The following is a 17,398-nucleotide window of genomic DNA, read 5'->3' on the forward strand; positions in this document are numbered from 1 at the left end:
AATCCTATAGCGCCAATTTAGGGTGTTGAAATGCAATGTGATGTCGGTGAAGCGAGGATGCATCTCCAAGTACAAGCGGCCTCACCTGGCACGTCGCTATCGTATATCAAGCCAACGACAAACAACTCGGCTATGAAACAGCTAGGCAATAGTAACTCACTTCATCTTCCTTGCATAGATAATAGGAACATCACTTCCAACAAATTAGGGTGGCCTCCCTCATAACTCTCATCTCTTCTACTCACTCTCACTACGACCAACCTCTTACTTGAAGCCTGTCCTCGCCTCAGCTATAGGCCTTTGACACATAAAAAATCAGCTTCTATCCTCTCCTCTACAAGGCTTCTTCAACTATCTTCAACTTCGACCTCTTGCCCCCACATTCCCACCCTCAGTCTCCTCTATCTCCGATCTCCATCTTTTCAACTTCGCCCTTCCCTGGCCTTCTGCAATCGTATTCAAAGTTGCGATACAAGCTCCACTAATTGAGCTGTCTTGCCTTTCGGCCACTATCAAACACACCCATCGCCTTCAGCTTCCTAATCACAACATCGAGTCAATCAATCCTAGGAATCGCCACCCGCTGAGAGATTCCGTGTCGCCTACCCACCGACTGATTGCTTTGGTTATTTTAAAGCGAGTCCTTGGGTCTTCAAGCCGCTTCAGGAAGCTCGACACTAGCATGGCGGCCTCTGGCTTCTCCGCTGGACAATACGTCCTAGTCCCACTCCCAGACGCACCTCAGCTTTCGTGGCCGGGAATTGTTTGCACAGAAGATATGGTGGAAATGATCCCAGAAGACGATCGCCAACAACGAAAGAACGGTTATGAGTTGCCGGTGTTGCTGCGTAGGGCCGACACGTTGGGAGTGTGAGTAAACCCTCCTCGAACACCAGTCAGCTGGTACTACGCAATTGAAAATTAATTGGACTAGTGTTTACGCCACTGCTGAGACCTTGAAAGGGCTGGATCCTGAAGACCGAGAGGTCATAGCGGGCATGGACGAAGATCGCCGTGTGGCGTATAGCGAGATATTCGACGACGTTCGTAATGTCTACTACCCAGATCTGGCCTACTGGAGGGAAATTTTAGAGACTAGCCTCATACAACAGCAATGGAACGGATATGCATCGGACGACAGCGTCCAACTCGTCGAGGAAGTGGTAGCGCCGCGTAGAAGAAAGCAAAATCCATCGGTACCACAATCCCGCTCTGTCCAAGCGAAGAAACGGAAAGTCAATACGCCCTCGCCCTCCCCCGAGAAAAAAGACAACTCGTTCTACACATGGAACTTGACGTCAGAGTTAGGAACTGCGGTTTCACAGCGTAAGCACTCTGATAAGGTGCAGTCTACGCCAGACGAAGATCTGATTCAGTCTCTAGAGGATCACTCGCAAACACTAGAACTAGAGCCAGAGCCGTAAGTCAAAGAAATCTGCCCGGCCTTCATCTCCGCGGCTAACACACTTCTAGGGTCGATAGAGAGTGGGCGACTTTTTACATCGGTAAAGACGAGAAGGAGAAATTCCTAGTGCCGTATGCAGATGTGCTGAAGTTCGATTGCTTCAAAGAGGCCATCGAGGACAAGGACGAGGGCATTTGTGTCAGACGTCCAGCGTTCCGCAAGATAGACCCCAAGAGCTTCGACGCTGTCTCGGAGTTCATCTCAAATGGAGACTTCAATCCACTTTTCAAGCAAAAACCACCAGAGGATCGGCAAGAAACACCAGAGGATCAGTTCGTGGACGACATGCCCACCCAAGTAGACAAAATAGAGGCAATGACCCGGTGCATTCGAGCATGGAAGGTATCCAGCGAAATTCCCTTCGAGGAAATGATGGAGATGACACTACGAAAGATCAAAGCATTCAAGGAGTCCCCAGAGTTCACTCTCTGTCTGTCGAAACTCGTCTTTGCCGAACCGATCTCCGATCTCGACGCTGATATGCAACCCGAAGCCGATAAGCAACTAAGAGAATACTTGATTAGTGAAATCCACGACAACATCTGGCCGGATATAAGCCAGGCGAGTAATGTACTTGATGCTTTTCAGCAACGTCCGGATCTTATGAGCGCAGTATTGGAACGGATCCGGGAGGCTAAAGAGCCCCGACGCGAACCCTATGAGGAAATTTGAGCGTTCTAGCGTCTTCTTGTTTTGCTTATATACTGACTCCGTATTGCGAGAACCGGGGAGTGAGCCAGGGCCGGTTTTAATGATTTTCGAACTAGGCAATTCTGATTTTCATGAGCACACTTATAGCGGTCATCTGAAAAGGGCACTTCAGTGCCACTGGCAATCCAATTTTATCTATTGATTCTGCGTTCGGCTTTGATATTCTCTTTGGTTTCGGCATCCCCATACTTATATGTATGTATGTTCCTTTACTATTTCAATGACATCTTCCTCATCTCCCACCTCAAGTCTCAAGTTATAGACATTAAGGGTACTTCAACATATGGGTCCCTGTAAGCTTATTGCCACTTTTTGGAGCATGGTGGCCGCTAGAATTGGGAACCGGAGTAAATCGCGAGCTTATATTTCTCAACATCTTGATACCACACTAGGCTACCCCAGACAGTGGTGCCATCTATCTCTCTTCTACACGAGGTTTAGATCTGCGTGCCTCTTCTCACCATCCCTCCAAAGCGTTAGCTGTGCTACCTTACATACATGACTCTGTGATTTGACCTTCTTTCTTGTCGCGGCCGAAACGTTCTCCGCAGCACGCATCTTCGACAACGAAGTCGGCTTCGGTGACGCCGTATGTCGTCGGAGCACCAGCACGGTGCCAGATTTCGCGAACATCCCTCACGACTGCTTCAGGCGTGCCATCGTTGCTTTGGCCCTGAACTAAAACACCATATTCGTAGATTCCAAATCCCACCAGCTGCAGACTCTTTCTATGTTCCTCTAGCAAAAATGACTCGATATAAATGTAGACATTATAAAATCTGTGGACATCGGAGTTGGCATGGTACTTTTGCGGGTGAGCGAAGCGGACCTCGAGCAGTTTTCCATCTTTGAAAGCCTTAATCAATCCGGCAACAGCATCGAAGCCGAGCCATTCGTAGAGTTGTTGTTCCCGTCGCCAGCATCATCCAAATCGTTCGGTACGCCTATTGTAACGTCTTCCAATTGCATCTCAGCCGGAATAAACTTGCACAGCTGCTCATGGAAGCACATATTGTCACCTTCGCTCGTCGTAGCGGCCCTGCTTGGGATGTAGAAGCTCTTGATCTTCAGCCCGCTATGCTCGGGCAGTGTTTTGAGAAAATCCAAAGCTGCTTTGCAGCTCGTCCACACCGAATAGAAGACATTTCCAGTATATATATGGGAACGTGACTCTTTCAGCTTTGAAATCCATGTGAAGGAGGACGTCTGCGACTGGCAAAATGCAGTTGAAGGCCACTTGATTCTCGTCTTCAGATGATAGTCATTGTATGACATTTCCTTCAGAAGGACAGAGCTCTTGCACGAATATCGAGTCTCGAGGTCCTTCGGGAAGCCTCTAGACGCGTTAATCTCGCTCTTTGATCTCTTTGGCTGTACGGATGGGAGTCCTCTTTCGGTCAGCTCGAACAGTTCACAGATTCTAGGGGTTAGAGGAACATGGGCGATTGTTTTATACATGAATCAACAATGCCAATGTGAACGATGTCCTGCTTTCGATGGTTCTGCTTTGAATCTCTAGGCAACCTGTGAAACGTCAGAGACGCGATTCGATTTCTATGTACGAATACGCCACCAATCTTACGCGCAATCACATGATCGATTATCTTCGCGACGTCCGCTTCTTAACGGCCGTCCCTACATCCTCCTCATCCTATAACAGCATAAAGTCCGGATAGATTACAGGACACAGTTTCATCGATAGTATTTCGGTTGACTCTTATCACACGAAACTTACGCGCTAGCAGCATTGGGATAGCATGAAAGCATAGGTATCCGGTATCCTACTGCATCTCTATTCATATGCGTATTATCTTCCCTCCCCGTCATTATCCCCATCAACCAATCCTTGAGCTCAAAACTGGATCTCTCTCTTATTTTATGCCTTCACCTTTCCCTTCGCCATCCGACAGTGTGGTGACCGAACACCAGAGGCAATGGCCATCGCGAAGTAGTGTAGCTTTTGCGAACAATAAAAGCCTAACAGTGCTAGTAATAGAGACGATTATTCGACCAAGTTCTGGTGGCATTGTAGCATCTTTGATGTGCCTAGAGTGCTTTTATGTCTCAGAAGCGGGCTGTAGATATCTATAAACAAGGAGAGAGTGGCGAACACGCGTGCATAAAGAGCAGCTGATGCAGATAGGCGCAGAAGGCGCTAATGAGGCCGCCAATCTAATGAAAAGATTAGTATGACTGTGCTGGAGATGTTGATGAGTTGTCAGTATGCTGTTCTGCGGACAATGGATCCGTTAGTCGGGCGTTTGATGTCAGTACGACGGTGAGCATACGAACTCTCTCTCTCTCTTGCCTTTGCCATATAAACGTGTTCGTTCATATTTTCGTCGTTCTCCGTGTGAGGCGAGCGAGCGCGTCGCCCGCTGGCGTCACTTGACCTCGTCCCTCAAGCATAGGCCCTCTTCCATCGACCTCTGCTTCGCTCTATCAAGGCCGTTATGATGGCTTGCTAGCTGTCGATGGGGGATTTTGTATTGCGTTAGTCTAGGAGAAGCTGTCAATTCCATTCACTCAAACGCGCCCGCAGATCTGGAACCTTCTCTTCTGCATCTGCCACGCTGACAGCTGTAGATCATTCACCTTGAACAACGCTGCAACCCGCGCTGTATTGAAACCAGCCACCCTGGATTTGCTCGCACTCTGTCTACTTAAGCCTGCTCACCGACACCCCACCCTAACTTCTCCACCACACTTCTCAAGTTGGCTTCACAGTTTATACTCTTGCTCTCACACAGTTTCCGAGCTTATAGCTGTCATTCTCATACATTCTATCTCTCTCCACTCGTCTTCCACATTACCTAGTACTGTCGAAATGGGTTCCTTCGGACGCGGTCTCTTGAGTGGAGTCGGTGGACTCTTCAAGCGAGGTGCTACCGCCCTCGGACTCTATTCTTCTGCGCCAACATCTTCGGATCTCGGGTTCGAATACGAAGACACTGCAGCTCGTACCGTTGGTGAAGTCGAGTCTGACGACCCTAACGACCCATACGTTGCTCTCGGTATGCCTACCTCCCTTCCTGCGACTCCTCCGCGTCCCATCTCCTCGTCAAACATGCTGACCTTTCTAGCTCTCCCGGACATCGAGGATGATTGGGGATGGGTCAATCATCTCCAAGAGAAAGGCTATTGGAACAGCCGCAAAGTTCCTCAGGGTTAGTCTAACCTGCCTACTGTCCGATTATATCCAACCTCGACTAACTTATTCACTACAGATGTCTATCCCAAAGACCTGCCAGCTGGCTTTGCCACCAACCTCCAAGCGTTCATCAAGTCTTCTCCTGGTATAAGCGCAACTCGAGCTCTAGAACTCGAGATATACAAGTGTGGCGTCGACAAGAAGCACCTTGAGAGAGGGCGCTTTTTGGGAGAGCTTGACGATAACAATATGTGGGGTAAGTCTTCGTATACTCTAAAATGCGAACTAGGATGGCATCTAATACGGCTTGCAGTCACCAAATCCTGTGGTTCCAACAAGTTGACGCCTACCACGACTTGCGAGGAGAAGTATCAAGTACTCGGTAAGTCCTTTCACAGATCCATGCGACTATGTATATCGCTCGTTCGTTACTAACACAACACTTAGCGGCTGGCCAGGTTGTCTGGGTTGGCGAAATGCCTAGCATCGCATTGCTGTTTGCCGGAAAGGGTTGGTCATACAGCATCCTTATTCACTACGCCAACAGCGTGTGCAACGATGTTAGCCGCATCGACCACAGCGTCAGCGGCAGCCAACGGAAGCTGATCGAACCTTCCTACCAAACATCGTACGAGAACGCGGCGATGACGGTGCCCTCGGTCGTTTGCGACCATACGCTCGGTACTCAGGACCACATTGCCGGCGATGGCGATCTACAACATATCGAACTCACCTACGAGGCCGAGCACACCAATCAGAACACGGTGTCCTTGGGATCGAGCAGCTGTTCCACCTCTTCGGAAGACTCCATCACCGACATACTGAGCCCGTATCAAAATACCACAGCATTCACTCTTCCAGTTGAAAACGACACGCGTAAGTCTCCCCATATCCACTTCACCTCTTTACTTCGTACTTCGTCCACTACTAACATTGTCCATATAGGCGCCCTCCATCTCCACGCCTGGTACACTTTGAAGTGGTCTCAACTCGAAGAGGCTTGCTGTACAATCTGGCGCAGCGTATTCCAGGGTCCCGTGGCCAACAACTACGTCGTCCTGGACGAATCTGCCAATCTGATCTACCTCCATCTAGATAACTTTCTCAACTTCTTCGAGAAAGTGCCTCGAAACTCCTCTATGACGCTCGCGGTCTTGCTGGATGATTCGTTGGGCAAGGTCCAGGAACACGCTCCCATCTTTATTAGCTTCGTCTGTGACTCGGCCAAGAACGCCGGTGGCTGGACTCTTGATAGACTCTTAGAGGAGTCTACCTACGAGAGTCTCGCGGAAGCGGTCTGTGTTGTTGTACCCCTTCTCACGGCCAGCACCTACTGTGCGTACAATGTGTCTTACTGGGCTGCACGAGGCCTTTTCGGTTCATCCAAATGGGTTTGGCGGAAGGCATTCCCCGCCGACATCACCATCGAAGCAACATCTGCTTTCACACTCTCTATGCCGGGCCAGTTCCCCACCCCAGCTAGTCCCAACAGCCACGACGACTACGCTCCCTGGGCCTCGGCTTCCCAGACAATCTGCTGGGGCGTTCGCAAGGGCTGCTGGGCCACTCACAAGGTGGTTGCCGCTACCGTCTTCACGATCAAGAGCATCCCGAAGTGGGTGGGCGCGCTCTGGGCGTGGTGGAACGACAAGCCCTCCACTCCCAATAGCCCCGATACCTCGAACCAGCTTTTTCTCCAAGACATCGAATATCCGGCCCTACTCGGGACTTTTCCGCAGGACGCAGCCCCTGTGCCTTCGTTCCCGCAACCATCACTCTCGAAGATCTCGCCTTCAAAGGTCACTAGGACTCCGTCCTTTTGCCGCCTGTCTACCATGTCCATGCTATCTCCCTTCAACTCTGGAACCATTACTTCGGTGTGCTAGATCCGTCGCCAAAAAGTATTTTCGTGGGTTTCCTTTTGTACATAGGTGGTCATGAACGTACCGTTTATAGCGGACCTATGTCCCTCATCAAAAGTGTTTCATAGCGAATGTAAAAGATGTTCTAGATTATTGATTCCTGTGGTGTGGTTCATAAATCTGCGATTCCTCCGAGCCGTGCCCAGCGAAGAGAATGTGGTGAAGCTTTGAGGGTGCATATAAGCGGACGATGGCCCATTGATTGAGATGAACGGAGAAATAGCTTCTTGTTAGACGATACTGTAGAGGAGTAGTGGAAAGCTGGGCGGTCGGTTCGCTAAGCTAGCATGGATGATAGCAACGCGAGCTGTGCGTGAACAGGGTGGTGGTAGGGGCCAAAATGGAGAAAGAGATGAAGACAGAAAGATGATATCCTTATAAATATGGCTCGAATATGTTAATACGTCATGGATATAGACGGCTTCCTCCGCTCAAATAGTTTTAATCTCCATGATATGAACTCCAGAAATGCTCTTGAACGCCATTTACCCCATGTAGACCCAAGTAGATAAACCAACGTAGAAATCTACAACGCTAATAATTCTCCCAAGTCCCAATATGACTCCCCAACACCCTTGTCTTCGTCCAATCCACACCATACTTATACGGTGCCAGGATCGGCTCCTCATCAATCCCACAATGGTCCTCCCCGTCGCGCCCACTGAACCACCCCAGCGCATACGTCTTCGGTAAACTCTCCAGATAATCTGTCATCTGCTTGCTGTCCATCTTCTCCGTATCGACAAAACTGACCAGCATCTTGGACTGGTGGATGAAAGCGAGCACGGAGGCCATGGTACCGATCTGGCGCGGGATGAACTTTTGCGAGCGGCGGAAGTAGATGATGCAGGCGATGATGACCAGAGTGAGGAGAATGCCGAGGACGAGGGAGAAGGAGACCCAGAACGATTTGAAGGTCTCGTCGGAGTTGTAGCGGTCGTCGGAGTCGTCTAGTTTGTTCTTGCCCGAGCTGTGGCCGTGGCCAGGGAAGAACTTCTTGCCATCGACGGAGAAGGAGGAGACGCAGACGGTCAGGACTTCTGTCAAGATGGCGCCGAAGCCAACCATCGAGACGACGTAATGCCGGCTCATGAGGGCTTTGATGGGAAGCCATCCGGGCATGGTCCCGGTGTAGTCGAGGGTGAGTGTTCGCGGTGGTGCACGTCGGCGTGAGAGGATATAAAAGGGTTCCAGCATACGCACGTCGCAGTCGAGAGTGCCCCAAAGCAGTTTAACAGCCGTTGCAATGGCCGTGAGCAGGAATGGAATTTTCTCAGTAACATTATTGGCCGCATCCACAAACATGAACACTGGGATTGCACCGAAGAATAATACCAGGAAACAGATGTAAGGGATGCCGGCTCGTTTCCTTAGCATAAGCGGTCGGCTGTCCGTGTCGTGCTCCCGCACGTTTTCTTTGATGTTGCGGATATACTCTCCCTGCCATAGGGAGCTTTTGTGTAGAATGTATCGCCTGTGTCGGAGCTGCTTATGGATCAAATGCAAAGGCGCAGTATCCAGACCATGGAAGTCGTTGAGGATATGGCTTCGGGTTGCCATGGCTGCGACACCAGCAATACCCTTAGGATCAGACTGAAGCCCGCTCTTACGGCGTAGTTGGAAAAGCAGGACGACTCCAAAAATGGCGACACAGCACAAACTTGCTGTCACTAGGCGTGACCAAATGGGCACTATCCGGACGAACTTTAGTTGGTCTTCTTTCCGCTCCTTCTTGGGTGGATACATGTTGATGGACGCGGACTGCAGGACGGGGACAAGACTGCCTGAAACCAAGGTAGCCAACGAAGAGTAAATGACGGCATACTGTCGGTATTTCAAAGCTCTGAAGGGGACTAGCCATGACATAAACGTAAGGTAGTCCATGTTTACAGACTCTGCAGCTGTTGCACCGGTCTTCTTAGAGAGCTGATAGTAAGGCTCCAGTCGTTTGACCTCAAAGTCGGAAATTTGCCATAGGATACCGTAGGTGACTAACGTCAGGACTGGAGCATACTTCCAAGTAAAGTATGCTGTTATGCTGAGCTCATTAGGGGCTTTGAACTGTATCAAGCCCTTGCCGTCCTTGGATCTTCGTATCGACAGCTGGCACAGGAACTCCTGCAAGCCGGCAAGACCAAGGGCAATGACAATTAGAAGCGATATGTACGGCCAGTGCATCGACATTGGCCTCCAAGAAGGCATATCGGGGTCTATGCGAATGTTAGCAATAGAAACGTTTACCGGAGCTCTCAACGTACCTGGAGGGAAATAATAGCTAGTTTTTTGCGGAGCATCACCCTCCCCCATACCTGCATTCATCACACTTCGGGTCTCATATTCAGCGCCTCCCAAATTGCTGATGTCCATGAGTGGGACTTCTGCGACAGCCAAGATTTCTCCGGTCTTCTCTGCAGCTTTCTGGGCGTCCTCGCGGGATGAGTCTACATTTGACGGTCCGCGACGATGCTGATGCACTGGTCCTGGGTGATGGACAAATGGTGCCTCTACGACCGAGCCCATTCCTAATCCCAAAATTGCGTTGCTGGATTTAGGCTGGGCTTCTAGTCGATCGTATTCGGCAGCAAAGCCTGCCTGTAATAACTCCTGTTCGGCGTCGATAGAGTCTGCTGTACTTTTCATTTTCTTGCTGCCGCTATCCATGCTTCTCATAGCGATTGGCGACCCGGATAGCCCGCTTATATCAAACCCAAGGGGCTCTTCCTCCTCGTCCACACCTTTGAGTCCCCGCGACCTTTCGACATCATCCTGGTCTTCCAACACGCCGTATTGTCTGTTCGTTCGTGCAGTTCGAAGCGAGCTGAGCCTATTTAACAATCGATGAGTTCCTCCTGATTTCAACTCGGGCGGTGAGTGATGTGTATCGAAGGGATCGGAGGCAGAACTGCCATACAATGTGGGTGGGGCTGGTGCGCGTGGTATTCGATAAGATGGCTCAGCAGCGGGCGTGAGGGGTGAGGGGTAGGATGTTCGTCTCGAGGAGTCATGGTCGGTATTGATAGATGCAACAGAGGCCGGTCGGGACGGGAAGAGCTGTGAGAGTCGGTCGGAGGTGGAGCGGTGCGAGAGGGGTGGTCGGGTGAATTGCTGCGACCCAGGGCGTTCCACGAGAGGCGACCCGACTCGGAGTGGTGAGGGGAAACTCTCATTCGAATAATTCCTCTCCACTGCTGGAGAGCCAATGCGTAAAGGGTTAGGAACCCCCTCCATGGAAGGCCTAATCACAGATCAACCCTAATTTGACCACAGGATCACAAGCGAGTCTGTATGGGTCCGAGGACGCGATGTCGTGGTATCGAGGGTACTCCAGTATATCAGACGAGAACCAGATGGCAGGCAATAGAGCAGCTGTAGTATTGAAGGTTGCTGGAGCCTGGGAAAGCAAATGTGCCTTGAGGTTCTTCGTATCCGTGGATTCAGCCTCGTTGCGCCGAGAGCTGAAACTCACAGCACAACCAAGGCAGGAAAGCGAGCGTAATGGGGTTGGGTAATGACGATAGCACGAACAAGCTTCAAAACATTATAGAGAGGCGAAGCAGGTCCGGAGCCTCCCGCAGGAGTTCGCAGCACGCTGTTCCACCAGCCCTGAAGTCCTGATCCCAGCCTCGCGAACAATGGCCCCGGTCCGTCGAAGCAGGCGCGGGGCTGAGTTAGGTTGGTGACTGGCGGGGTGTCCCGACAGCCTGGTTAGACGTGCCGGAATGTCTTACGGTAGCGGTGGGAGGCCGTGAGATGTGAGCTTTGGAAGAGACAAAGGATGGTGGAGACGAAAAGGAATCATGGCCCCCTCTTCAACCCGCCGGCGCGACCTGGGCAAGCCATGGGCCAAGCCCAGACGCAGCTGGTCGCTATTTTTACGCTCAGCCTCACCGGAAGCACTGGGTCTAGCGCCAGGTGGTCGTGATGGCGCTCTTGGAGGCGTGGTAAATAACCTCGGATTACTTCAGCAGGGAGACGCCTGTCTTTCTTCGTTATATACGAAGAAGACGCGGAACAAAAGCTCCTATTGGCTCGAACAGCTTGCATAAGAACTAACGGGCCTAATACAGCAATTCCCCTCGTCAAGCCGGCTTAGCGTGCGTCGAGGACCCCTTTCCGTCTAGACCTGCCCCATTCGAGCAGGAGCTTTGCGGCGTCCGCTGGAGACGAAGCGCCTGCCGCAGAGCAGCAAACACCACGCTTTTTCTCCACAGCCCAGCCACACCCAAGGGCCCCTCAACATTAGCACAGACGCCGATATACACTGCCGCTCGGCGCACCCATCATTGCTACGACGTGCATGAACCGTGGTTGTCCTTCGCTCCCATCCAATCGCCACGTTACCCGCGTGCTCCGCGCCGCGACTCCTGATACCTGTCTCTACCATTCACTGGCACGACATAAGACGCGTTCACCGCTTCATCAGTCCCCTTTAGACATTATACAACACACGCTCGCCAGAACACTGCACCTTGTCCACCATGGCGAAAGGCAAATACACCCCGCTGACCGTACGTTGATTCCTTGCGCCGTGAAACCTGCACCACTCAACCCCGCCTACAACTCCGACGCTCTCTAAGTGGCCATTCGATGCCCTCGACTGACATGCGCAGCTCTCCCCGGTCAACTTCAGCCTCACAGAGGGCACCTCGATACCCGCTCCTCCTGACTCGCCGCCTGACACTCCTCGCCCTCCCACTCCCGGTAAAGGGCCTCTCTCATCACATCCTACACCCTCCGTAGGAACGTTCGCTGAAGCCACAGCTGCCAATGGGAAGTCATCAACAGAAGGCGGCCTCATCTCGCCAACCCCACTCTCCCCCACCCAGAGCAGTCTAGGCAAGCGGCCGTCATCGGTACGCAAATTCCTAGGCCTGCGCACACTGAGTAGCTCCGACAGTCTGAGGAGTACGGCGACAGACAGGCCTGGTAGCCCTTCGACAGTGGACAGCAGGCCGTCCCTCAACCGGAAGAAGAGCGGGAGCTGGTTCGGTAGGCGGAAGAGCGCAATGTTCGTTGGCCGGGTGGAGGAGGGTTCGGAGAAGGAGAACGCGGCGCCCAGGATGGCGCCTGTACCTGAAAAGAAGGGTCCTCCACCGCCGGCTCTCCCGGAGCTGAAAAGTCTTGGTGTCAGTGAAGAGGCAGTATCCATGGGTGCGGACGATATGTTTAAAGACATCAAGTGAGGAGATAGAATTGAAGAACGGAGATTGATGGGGCTAGCTGTAAAATGGCCATTGCAGTAATGGCAGACTTGGATGGGCCTATTTTTCTCAGTTCCGCGCATGGAAGAGCTGGCTTGCGGTTGTTCATTTCGTTGGATACACGATACCCCAAACAGGCAATTCGAGAGATTGGCATAAGAGGTTTATGGGGATGGTGTCCAGGAGTTGTTGATAAGGAAAAGATTGGTCTCAAAAGAGAGCTGGTGTGGGGGGACTGCTGATGATTCCTGGTTCGATGAAGCAGTCCGACTGTACAGCTGCTTCACACACAAATTACTACCCGTTTCTCTGTATATGCTTAGCATCAAAGGCTATCGCTATTGCCCTCGAAGTATCAATTCTTGTTCGCTGTCTACATGCTCCTTCTAGGCTCCGTATCATCTCATGTGACAAACAATCTTGCTGTGCTTCTTGTGATATGTATTTATACAGCGTATGTTGAACTCATACGAAAACCCAAACTCCGTTCATGCCCGCTAAACCATCAGTCCACCTCCTATTGCCATCTCTACGTATTCTTGAATACGAAGACTCCCTTCCCCTTCCTGAACCCCTCCAACGTCCCTTTCACAGCCGCAATCAGCTCACTCTCCGGCGTCTCCCACTCCCACGGAACCTGCTCAAACGGCATATCCTTGAACTCCCCCCTCCTCGTCAACTCCAACACATGCTCCACCGTCTTCTTCTTCTCCTCCGGATGCCACTCGGCCCATTTACTAACCCAAAACCCATCAAAATGCACATCCTTAAAAATCAACAAACTCGCCGGCAGCACCAACGGCTTCTTCGACATCGCGCCATACGTCACAAAATGCGCATGCGGCGCCAGAATCTTCGCCATCGCCGTCGCCGCCTCCCCACCCACACAATTCAACCCCAGCCTGACCTCCTCCCTGCCCCCATCCGTCCACTCCTTCACCCGCTCCCTAAACTCCCTTGCCAGCAACTCCCCCTCCGTCACCACAACCGTCGCGCCTAGCTCCGCAAGCTCCCTCTTCAGCGCCTCCACCCCCTCCGGCCGGTCGCGTATCACATTAATGCTCTTGAGCCCCCACGCCTTCCCCAGCTGGATCGCCGCCCGCCCCACGCCGCTGTTCGCCCCGTTCTGCACAAACCACTCGCCCTCGCCCACCTTGACGAAGTCGCTCAGCATCCGGTACGCCGTGCACGGGTTGATGCTGACGGTGCCCGCCTGCACCGCGCTGATGCCCTCCCGCGCCGCGGGCTCCAGCTTCACGAGCTTGTCCGCCGTCGTCTGCGCGTGCGTGCGCCAGGTGCCGAACGACGGCGCTTTCATGATCACCCAATCCCCCTTCGCGAAGCCTTTGACTTTGTCCCCGACGCCGATGACCTCGGCGACGCCCTCGTTGCCCGCGACGGCGATGGGGGAGGGCGTGGAGAGGGCGGTCGTGAAGACGGGTTTGGAGGGGTAGACGCCTTGGATCTGGTTGATGTCGGCGGGGTTGATGGGGGAGGCGAGGAAGCGGAGGGTGAGGAGGGAGGAGTGCGCGGGCGAGATGGAGTGCGTGTGCAGCGAGAGGACAGCCGGGGGGTCGCCGTATTGCGTGAAGGTGAGCGCTTTGGCTTGTTCGTAGCCGTAGGCGGAGATGGGGCGGCGGGCGGAGGGGCGGAGGAGTTTTGGGGGGGTGGAGGGGAGTAGAGGGCGGAGGGCGGTGTGGGAGAGGCGTTTGGAGGCCATTGTGGGAATTGGGTGGTTGGGGGGAGCTGTGGAGGTTTGTGCTGTTGATGTCGTCTGGTGTTTTCTAGTGGGATGTTGGAGCTTGTTTGAAACCGAGGATACGTAGGTAGAACTAGGCCGGATTACGCAAACAACAAAATTACGAAAATCATAGTAATTCTGCAGTTCGCTGTTAGAACATTTAGATGGTATTTAAAATCAAGACATACTCATGCTGTTAGTTTATAGATGTCGTATCGTATTGTAGAGCACGTGACCGCTTGACAATTGAGAGGCTAGCTTTCAGATTGCGTCCTCATCTTAAATTTATAAGGTATAAAAACTAAGAGCACTGTTGTCTTATATTTACTAGCCTTACAAGATGCTAAACGCCCCCTATCCGTTAAAGAATATGATCAGTCATCGTTTCGTTACAGCGCTCACTCTAAGCTCCCTCCCCCTTCGGCGCCTGCGGCCTCCCGCTCAGCGTGTTTATGATCGACTTCAAATCCATCCAGAACTCGTCTTTCGGTCGTCGGTCTTTCCAGTCAGTCTCCTTACTCTCGACTTGCTCCATTGGCGAAAACAGCACCTTGGCGCCCTTGATACCAATGACCGCCGCACTCATCGGATCAGCAGCAATCTCGTCCTTGCTCTTCCCGATGAACTGCTCGATATGCTGTAGACTCTTGACGCCGAATCTCGTCGCTCGCACTCTGTCCATAGGCGATGGTGTTGTACCCTGCTGAAAGTGGCCGGGCACACCAACACGCGCCTCGAAGCGGCCCTTGGCTTCCTCGCGGATCATGTTGGCGATGATTTCGGTGGTGTAGGTCTTGGATGCCTTTTCGTTGCGGAGGATGATCTTTCCGGCACGGCCCTGGCCCTTGTCTCTGGCGAATGTCTCGCGGAGATGGTCGATGTCGCGGTCGAGCATCTTAATGTTGATGCCTTCCTCGGGCGTGTAGACTGCGAGGGCACCGATGGAGAGACCAGCTATGCTGGCGATGTAGCCAGATGCGCCGCCTTGTGTCTCGATGATAAAGACGCGGCGTCGGGAAGCTGATGCGGATTGTCTGCATGCATCGCAGTACTGAATCAAAGAGTTCAGGCAGGTATCGCTTCCAATCGAGTACTCGGTGCCTGGGACGTTGTTGCTGACGGTGGCAGGGAGAATGACCATTGGGATCTTGAAAGAATTGTAATGTTCCCTCGCTTTTCTCAGCTCGCTGACTGCGGTGAAGGCTTCGAATCCACCAACGAGGAAGAGCGCTTGGATGTTGTATTTCGCGAAACACATGGCGGTCGTTTCAAGGTCTGTAGACGGTAGACCACGATTCGTTCCAATCTCGGAACCACCCTTGCTGGCCCAGCTTTCGGCATCTAGCCAGCTGATTTCCTTGATTGCGCCCTCGTCATGATGCCTTTGTAGGCCGGGGAAGCCATTGTGGATTGCAACTGGTGTGTGGCCTCGAGCCAAGCAGTACGCTACGGCGGCTCGAGTTGCAGCGTTCATACCTCCGGCTGGCGCACCGACGTGAATGATACCAACCCGTATTCGCTAGAAACGGTCAGCAAGAGGATTATCGTTGGGTTCTTGACAAATATCTTACCTGATTCTCCGGGAGGCGCAATTTGGGTTGATCTGACGAGGTGGTTATGTTATAAGCCTGGTAGTATTCGGCAAACTCTGCGTCTCGTAGACTCATAGCTCGATCGAAGTCCTTGGCTCCAATAGCCTCTGCCACTTCGTGGGTCTGCTTCACAGCCTCCAGTAGCGGCCTTCGCACAATCTTGTTCTCAATCATGCATATGACTGGACTTGGTGTCTCCGGGGTGGCCTCCAATACCGCCTTCACAGCTTCAGCGCCTTGTAGAGTGGACAGCATGCGGTCATACGCGCATGCAGTACCTCCTCGCTGGACGTGGCCCAAAGTGGTGATCCGAGTGTCCAAGCCCAATTGATTGGTAAGGAGATCTTTGACCATCGACGGTGTGATCTTGTTTAGATTTCGGTCTATAGCACCCTCGGCAACGATTACGATGGTCTTTCTCTTGCCCATGTCTCGGTGCTGTGAAAGTTAGCAAATTGATCTTGCTTGGAGCTGGATGGTGAAGTCATACCTGCTTGATGATGTGGCACATCTCCTTCTCCCAGTCATCTGAGGGAGGGTTTTCCGGAATGAACACAAAATCAGCACCAGTACTGACACCTGCCATGAGAGCAAGCCAGCCGCAATGCCTTCCCATGACTTCAATGACGAAGGCTCGCTGATGTGAAAAGGCCGTGGCGTCAATGTAATCCACCGACTCGCATATTCGCCCCAGAGAAGAGTAGCAGCCAATAGTCGCGTCCGTCATGGACAGGTCGTTGTCAATAGAGCCGACCAGCCCAACAATGTTCAGATGCTTGAAAGGCTCGACCTGCTCGGCGGTCAACTCGCCCTTCTCCACCAGCTCTGCGACAAGGCCAGGCCATTCCCCCCTAAACTTGTCCGCACCGGTCAAACTACCGTCTCCTCCGCAGATAATGAGAGCATCGATGCCCTTCAAGACCATGTTCTTCGCCGCGGCCAGGCGTCCGGGCCTCTCCATGAAGGACTTGCACCGTGCCGTGCCGATCAGTGTTCCGCCCTCAGAGAGGAAGCCCCGGACGTCTTCCCATCCCATCTCCTTGATCATATCCCCTCCTTGTACCAGGCCTTCATAGCCCTCGAGGATAACGTAGGCCTCGCAGTTCTGGGCAATTGACATGCGGACAACGGCTCGCACAGCTCCGTTCATGCCGGGGGCGTCCCCTCCGCTGGTCATGACACCAATGCGGCGCTTCTTACCCGGGAGGGGTGGTGGAATCTCGGTCGGGGCCATGGTGTTGTACTCGGGTTTGTCGTTGGGGATGCGGGGAATTGGGAGGTCCGATGCAGTCGTTAGAGAGGATTGCGGACGAGGAAGCTATATAGTGTAGCTCAGATGCGGAAGAAAAGGTTTGGGGTGTAAATGACCAGGTGCATGTTGAATAAAAACAAAATGGGAGGTCCGGAAAGTGGTGAGCTCTTCCCGGGGGTGGTTCTGGATCGGGATGCGTGGATGTTGCACCGCGACGTGGGAGCTCACACCAATCATACGATGCGGGGTGGAGGCATGTACTTTTACAGAGCTGTGTCCGATAAGGCTGAGTTTTCTTCTTTCCCGAGCTCTCCAACTCCATTCCTCGTCACCGTTCGCCGAGACGCAAAAGATGCTATCTAG

At 52.5% G+C, this 17,398-nt stretch overlaps 8 protein-coding genes across 8 annotated transcripts; 4 read left to right on the forward strand and 4 right to left on the reverse strand.

Annotated features, from left to right (window-relative positions):
• Positions 1-682: 682 nt before the first annotated feature.
• On the forward strand, positions 683-2,137 carry BDZ99DRAFT_567727 (uncharacterized protein; the record flags this gene model as incomplete). Its single annotated transcript, XM_033727720.1, has 3 exons — positions 683-870; positions 935-1,420; positions 1,474-2,137. The coding sequence occupies 3 exons, from the start codon at positions 683-685 to the stop codon at positions 2,135-2,137; spliced, it is 1,338 nt and encodes a 445-aa protein (XP_033580994.1).
• Positions 2,138-3,037: 900 nt separating this feature from the next.
• On the reverse strand, positions 3,038-3,634 carry BDZ99DRAFT_516655 (uncharacterized protein; the record flags this gene model as incomplete). Its single annotated transcript, XM_033725090.1, has 1 exon — positions 3,038-3,634. The coding sequence occupies one exon, from the start codon at positions 3,632-3,634 to the stop codon at positions 3,038-3,040; it is 597 nt and encodes a 198-aa protein (XP_033580995.1).
• Positions 3,635-4,989: 1,355 nt separating this feature from the next.
• BDZ99DRAFT_459770 (uncharacterized protein) lies at positions 4,990-5,583 on the forward strand. The gene has a single exon (XM_033719233.1). The coding sequence runs from the start codon at positions 5,004-5,006 to the stop codon at positions 5,346-5,348; it is 345 nt and encodes a 114-aa protein (XP_033580996.1). The 5' UTR covers positions 4,990-5,003; the 3' UTR covers positions 5,349-5,583.
• Positions 5,463-7,344, forward strand: BDZ99DRAFT_230394 (uncharacterized protein). The gene is made up of 3 exons (XM_033713503.1): positions 5,463-5,709; positions 5,775-6,203; positions 6,273-7,344. Exons 1-3 carry the CDS (start codon positions 5,577-5,579, stop codon positions 7,211-7,213), a joined length of 1,503 nt encoding a protein of 500 aa, XP_033580997.1. The 5' UTR covers positions 5,463-5,576; the 3' UTR covers positions 7,214-7,344.
• A 175-nt stretch (positions 7,345-7,519) lies between these two features.
• On the reverse strand, positions 7,520-10,477 carry BDZ99DRAFT_436745 (uncharacterized protein; the record flags this gene model as incomplete). The annotated part of the gene is made up of 2 exons (XM_033717550.1): positions 7,520-9,459; positions 9,508-10,477. 2 exons carry the CDS (start codon positions 10,475-10,477, stop codon positions 7,784-7,786), a joined length of 2,646 nt encoding a protein of 881 aa, XP_033580998.1. The 3' UTR covers positions 7,520-7,783.
• Positions 10,478-11,445: 968 nt separating this feature from the next.
• On the forward strand, positions 11,446-12,832 carry BDZ99DRAFT_567730 (uncharacterized protein). Its single transcript, XM_033727721.1, has 2 exons — positions 11,446-11,757; positions 11,860-12,832. The coding sequence occupies exons 1-2, from the start codon at positions 11,728-11,730 to the stop codon at positions 12,430-12,432; spliced, it is 603 nt and encodes a 200-aa protein (XP_033580999.1). The 5' UTR covers positions 11,446-11,727; the 3' UTR covers positions 12,433-12,832.
• Positions 12,833-12,902: 70 nt separating this feature from the next.
• BDZ99DRAFT_410323 (enoyl-acyl-carrier-proteinreductase 1 mitochondrial precursor) lies at positions 12,903-14,182 on the reverse strand. The gene has a single exon (XM_033716581.1). The coding sequence runs from the start codon at positions 14,168-14,170 to the stop codon at positions 12,980-12,982; it is 1,191 nt and encodes a 396-aa protein (XP_033581000.1). The 5' UTR covers positions 14,171-14,182; the 3' UTR covers positions 12,903-12,979.
• A 246-nt stretch (positions 14,183-14,428) lies between these two features.
• Positions 14,429-17,212, reverse strand: BDZ99DRAFT_506837 (6-phosphofructokinase). The gene is made up of 3 exons (XM_033724198.1): positions 16,274-17,212; positions 15,763-16,221; positions 14,429-15,710 (listed from the first exon to the last, which is right to left on the reverse strand). Exons 1-3 carry the CDS (start codon positions 17,015-17,017, stop codon positions 14,595-14,597), a joined length of 2,319 nt encoding a protein of 772 aa, XP_033581001.1. The 5' UTR covers positions 17,018-17,212; the 3' UTR covers positions 14,429-14,594.
• Between the last annotated feature and the right edge of the window lie 186 nt (positions 17,213-17,398).

The sequence above is a fragment of the Mytilinidion resinicola genome (assembly GCF_010093595.1).
Source record: "Mytilinidion resinicola strain CBS 304.34 unplaced genomic scaffold BDZ99scaffold_4, whole genome shotgun sequence".
Classification (NCBI taxonomy): domain Eukaryota; kingdom Fungi; phylum Ascomycota; class Dothideomycetes; order Mytilinidiales; family Mytilinidiaceae; genus Mytilinidion; species Mytilinidion resinicola.

Coding starts and splice junctions, on each gene's coding strand:
- BDZ99DRAFT_459770 (XM_033719233.1), top strand. CDS start 5,004: ATGGGTTCCTTCGGACGCGGTCTCTTGAGTGGAGTCGGTGGACTCTTC.
- BDZ99DRAFT_230394 (XM_033713503.1), top strand. CDS start 5,577: ATGTGGGGTAAGTCTTCGTATACTCTAAAATGCGAACTAGGATGGCAT. Junction 5,710..5,774: donor GGAGAAGTATCAAGTACTCG/GTAAGTCCTTTC, acceptor CACAACACTTAG/CGGCTGGCCAGGTTGTCTGG. Junction 6,204..6,272: donor TCCAGTTGAAAACGACACGC/GTAAGTCTCCCC, acceptor TTGTCCATATAG/GCGCCCTCCATCTCCACGCC.
- BDZ99DRAFT_567730 (XM_033727721.1), top strand. CDS start 11,728: ATGGCGAAAGGCAAATACACCCCGCTGACC. Junction 11,758..11,859: donor GCAAATACACCCCGCTGACC/GTACGTTGATTC, acceptor TGACATGCGCAG/CTCTCCCCGGTCAACTTCAG.
- BDZ99DRAFT_410323 (XM_033716581.1), bottom strand. CDS start 14,170: ATGGCCTCCAAACGCCTCTCCCACACCGCCCTCCGCCCTCTACTCCCC.
- BDZ99DRAFT_506837 (XM_033724198.1), bottom strand. CDS start 17,017: ATGGCCCCGACCGAGATTCCACCACCCCTCCCGGGTAAGAAGCGCCGC. Junction 16,222..16,273: donor TGTGCCACATCATCAAGCAG/GTATGACTTCAC, acceptor TAACTTTCACAG/CACCGAGACATGGGCAAGAG. Junction 15,711..15,762: donor TGCGCCTCCCGGAGAATCAG/GTAAGATATTTG, acceptor GACCGTTTCTAG/CGAATACGGGTTGGTATCAT.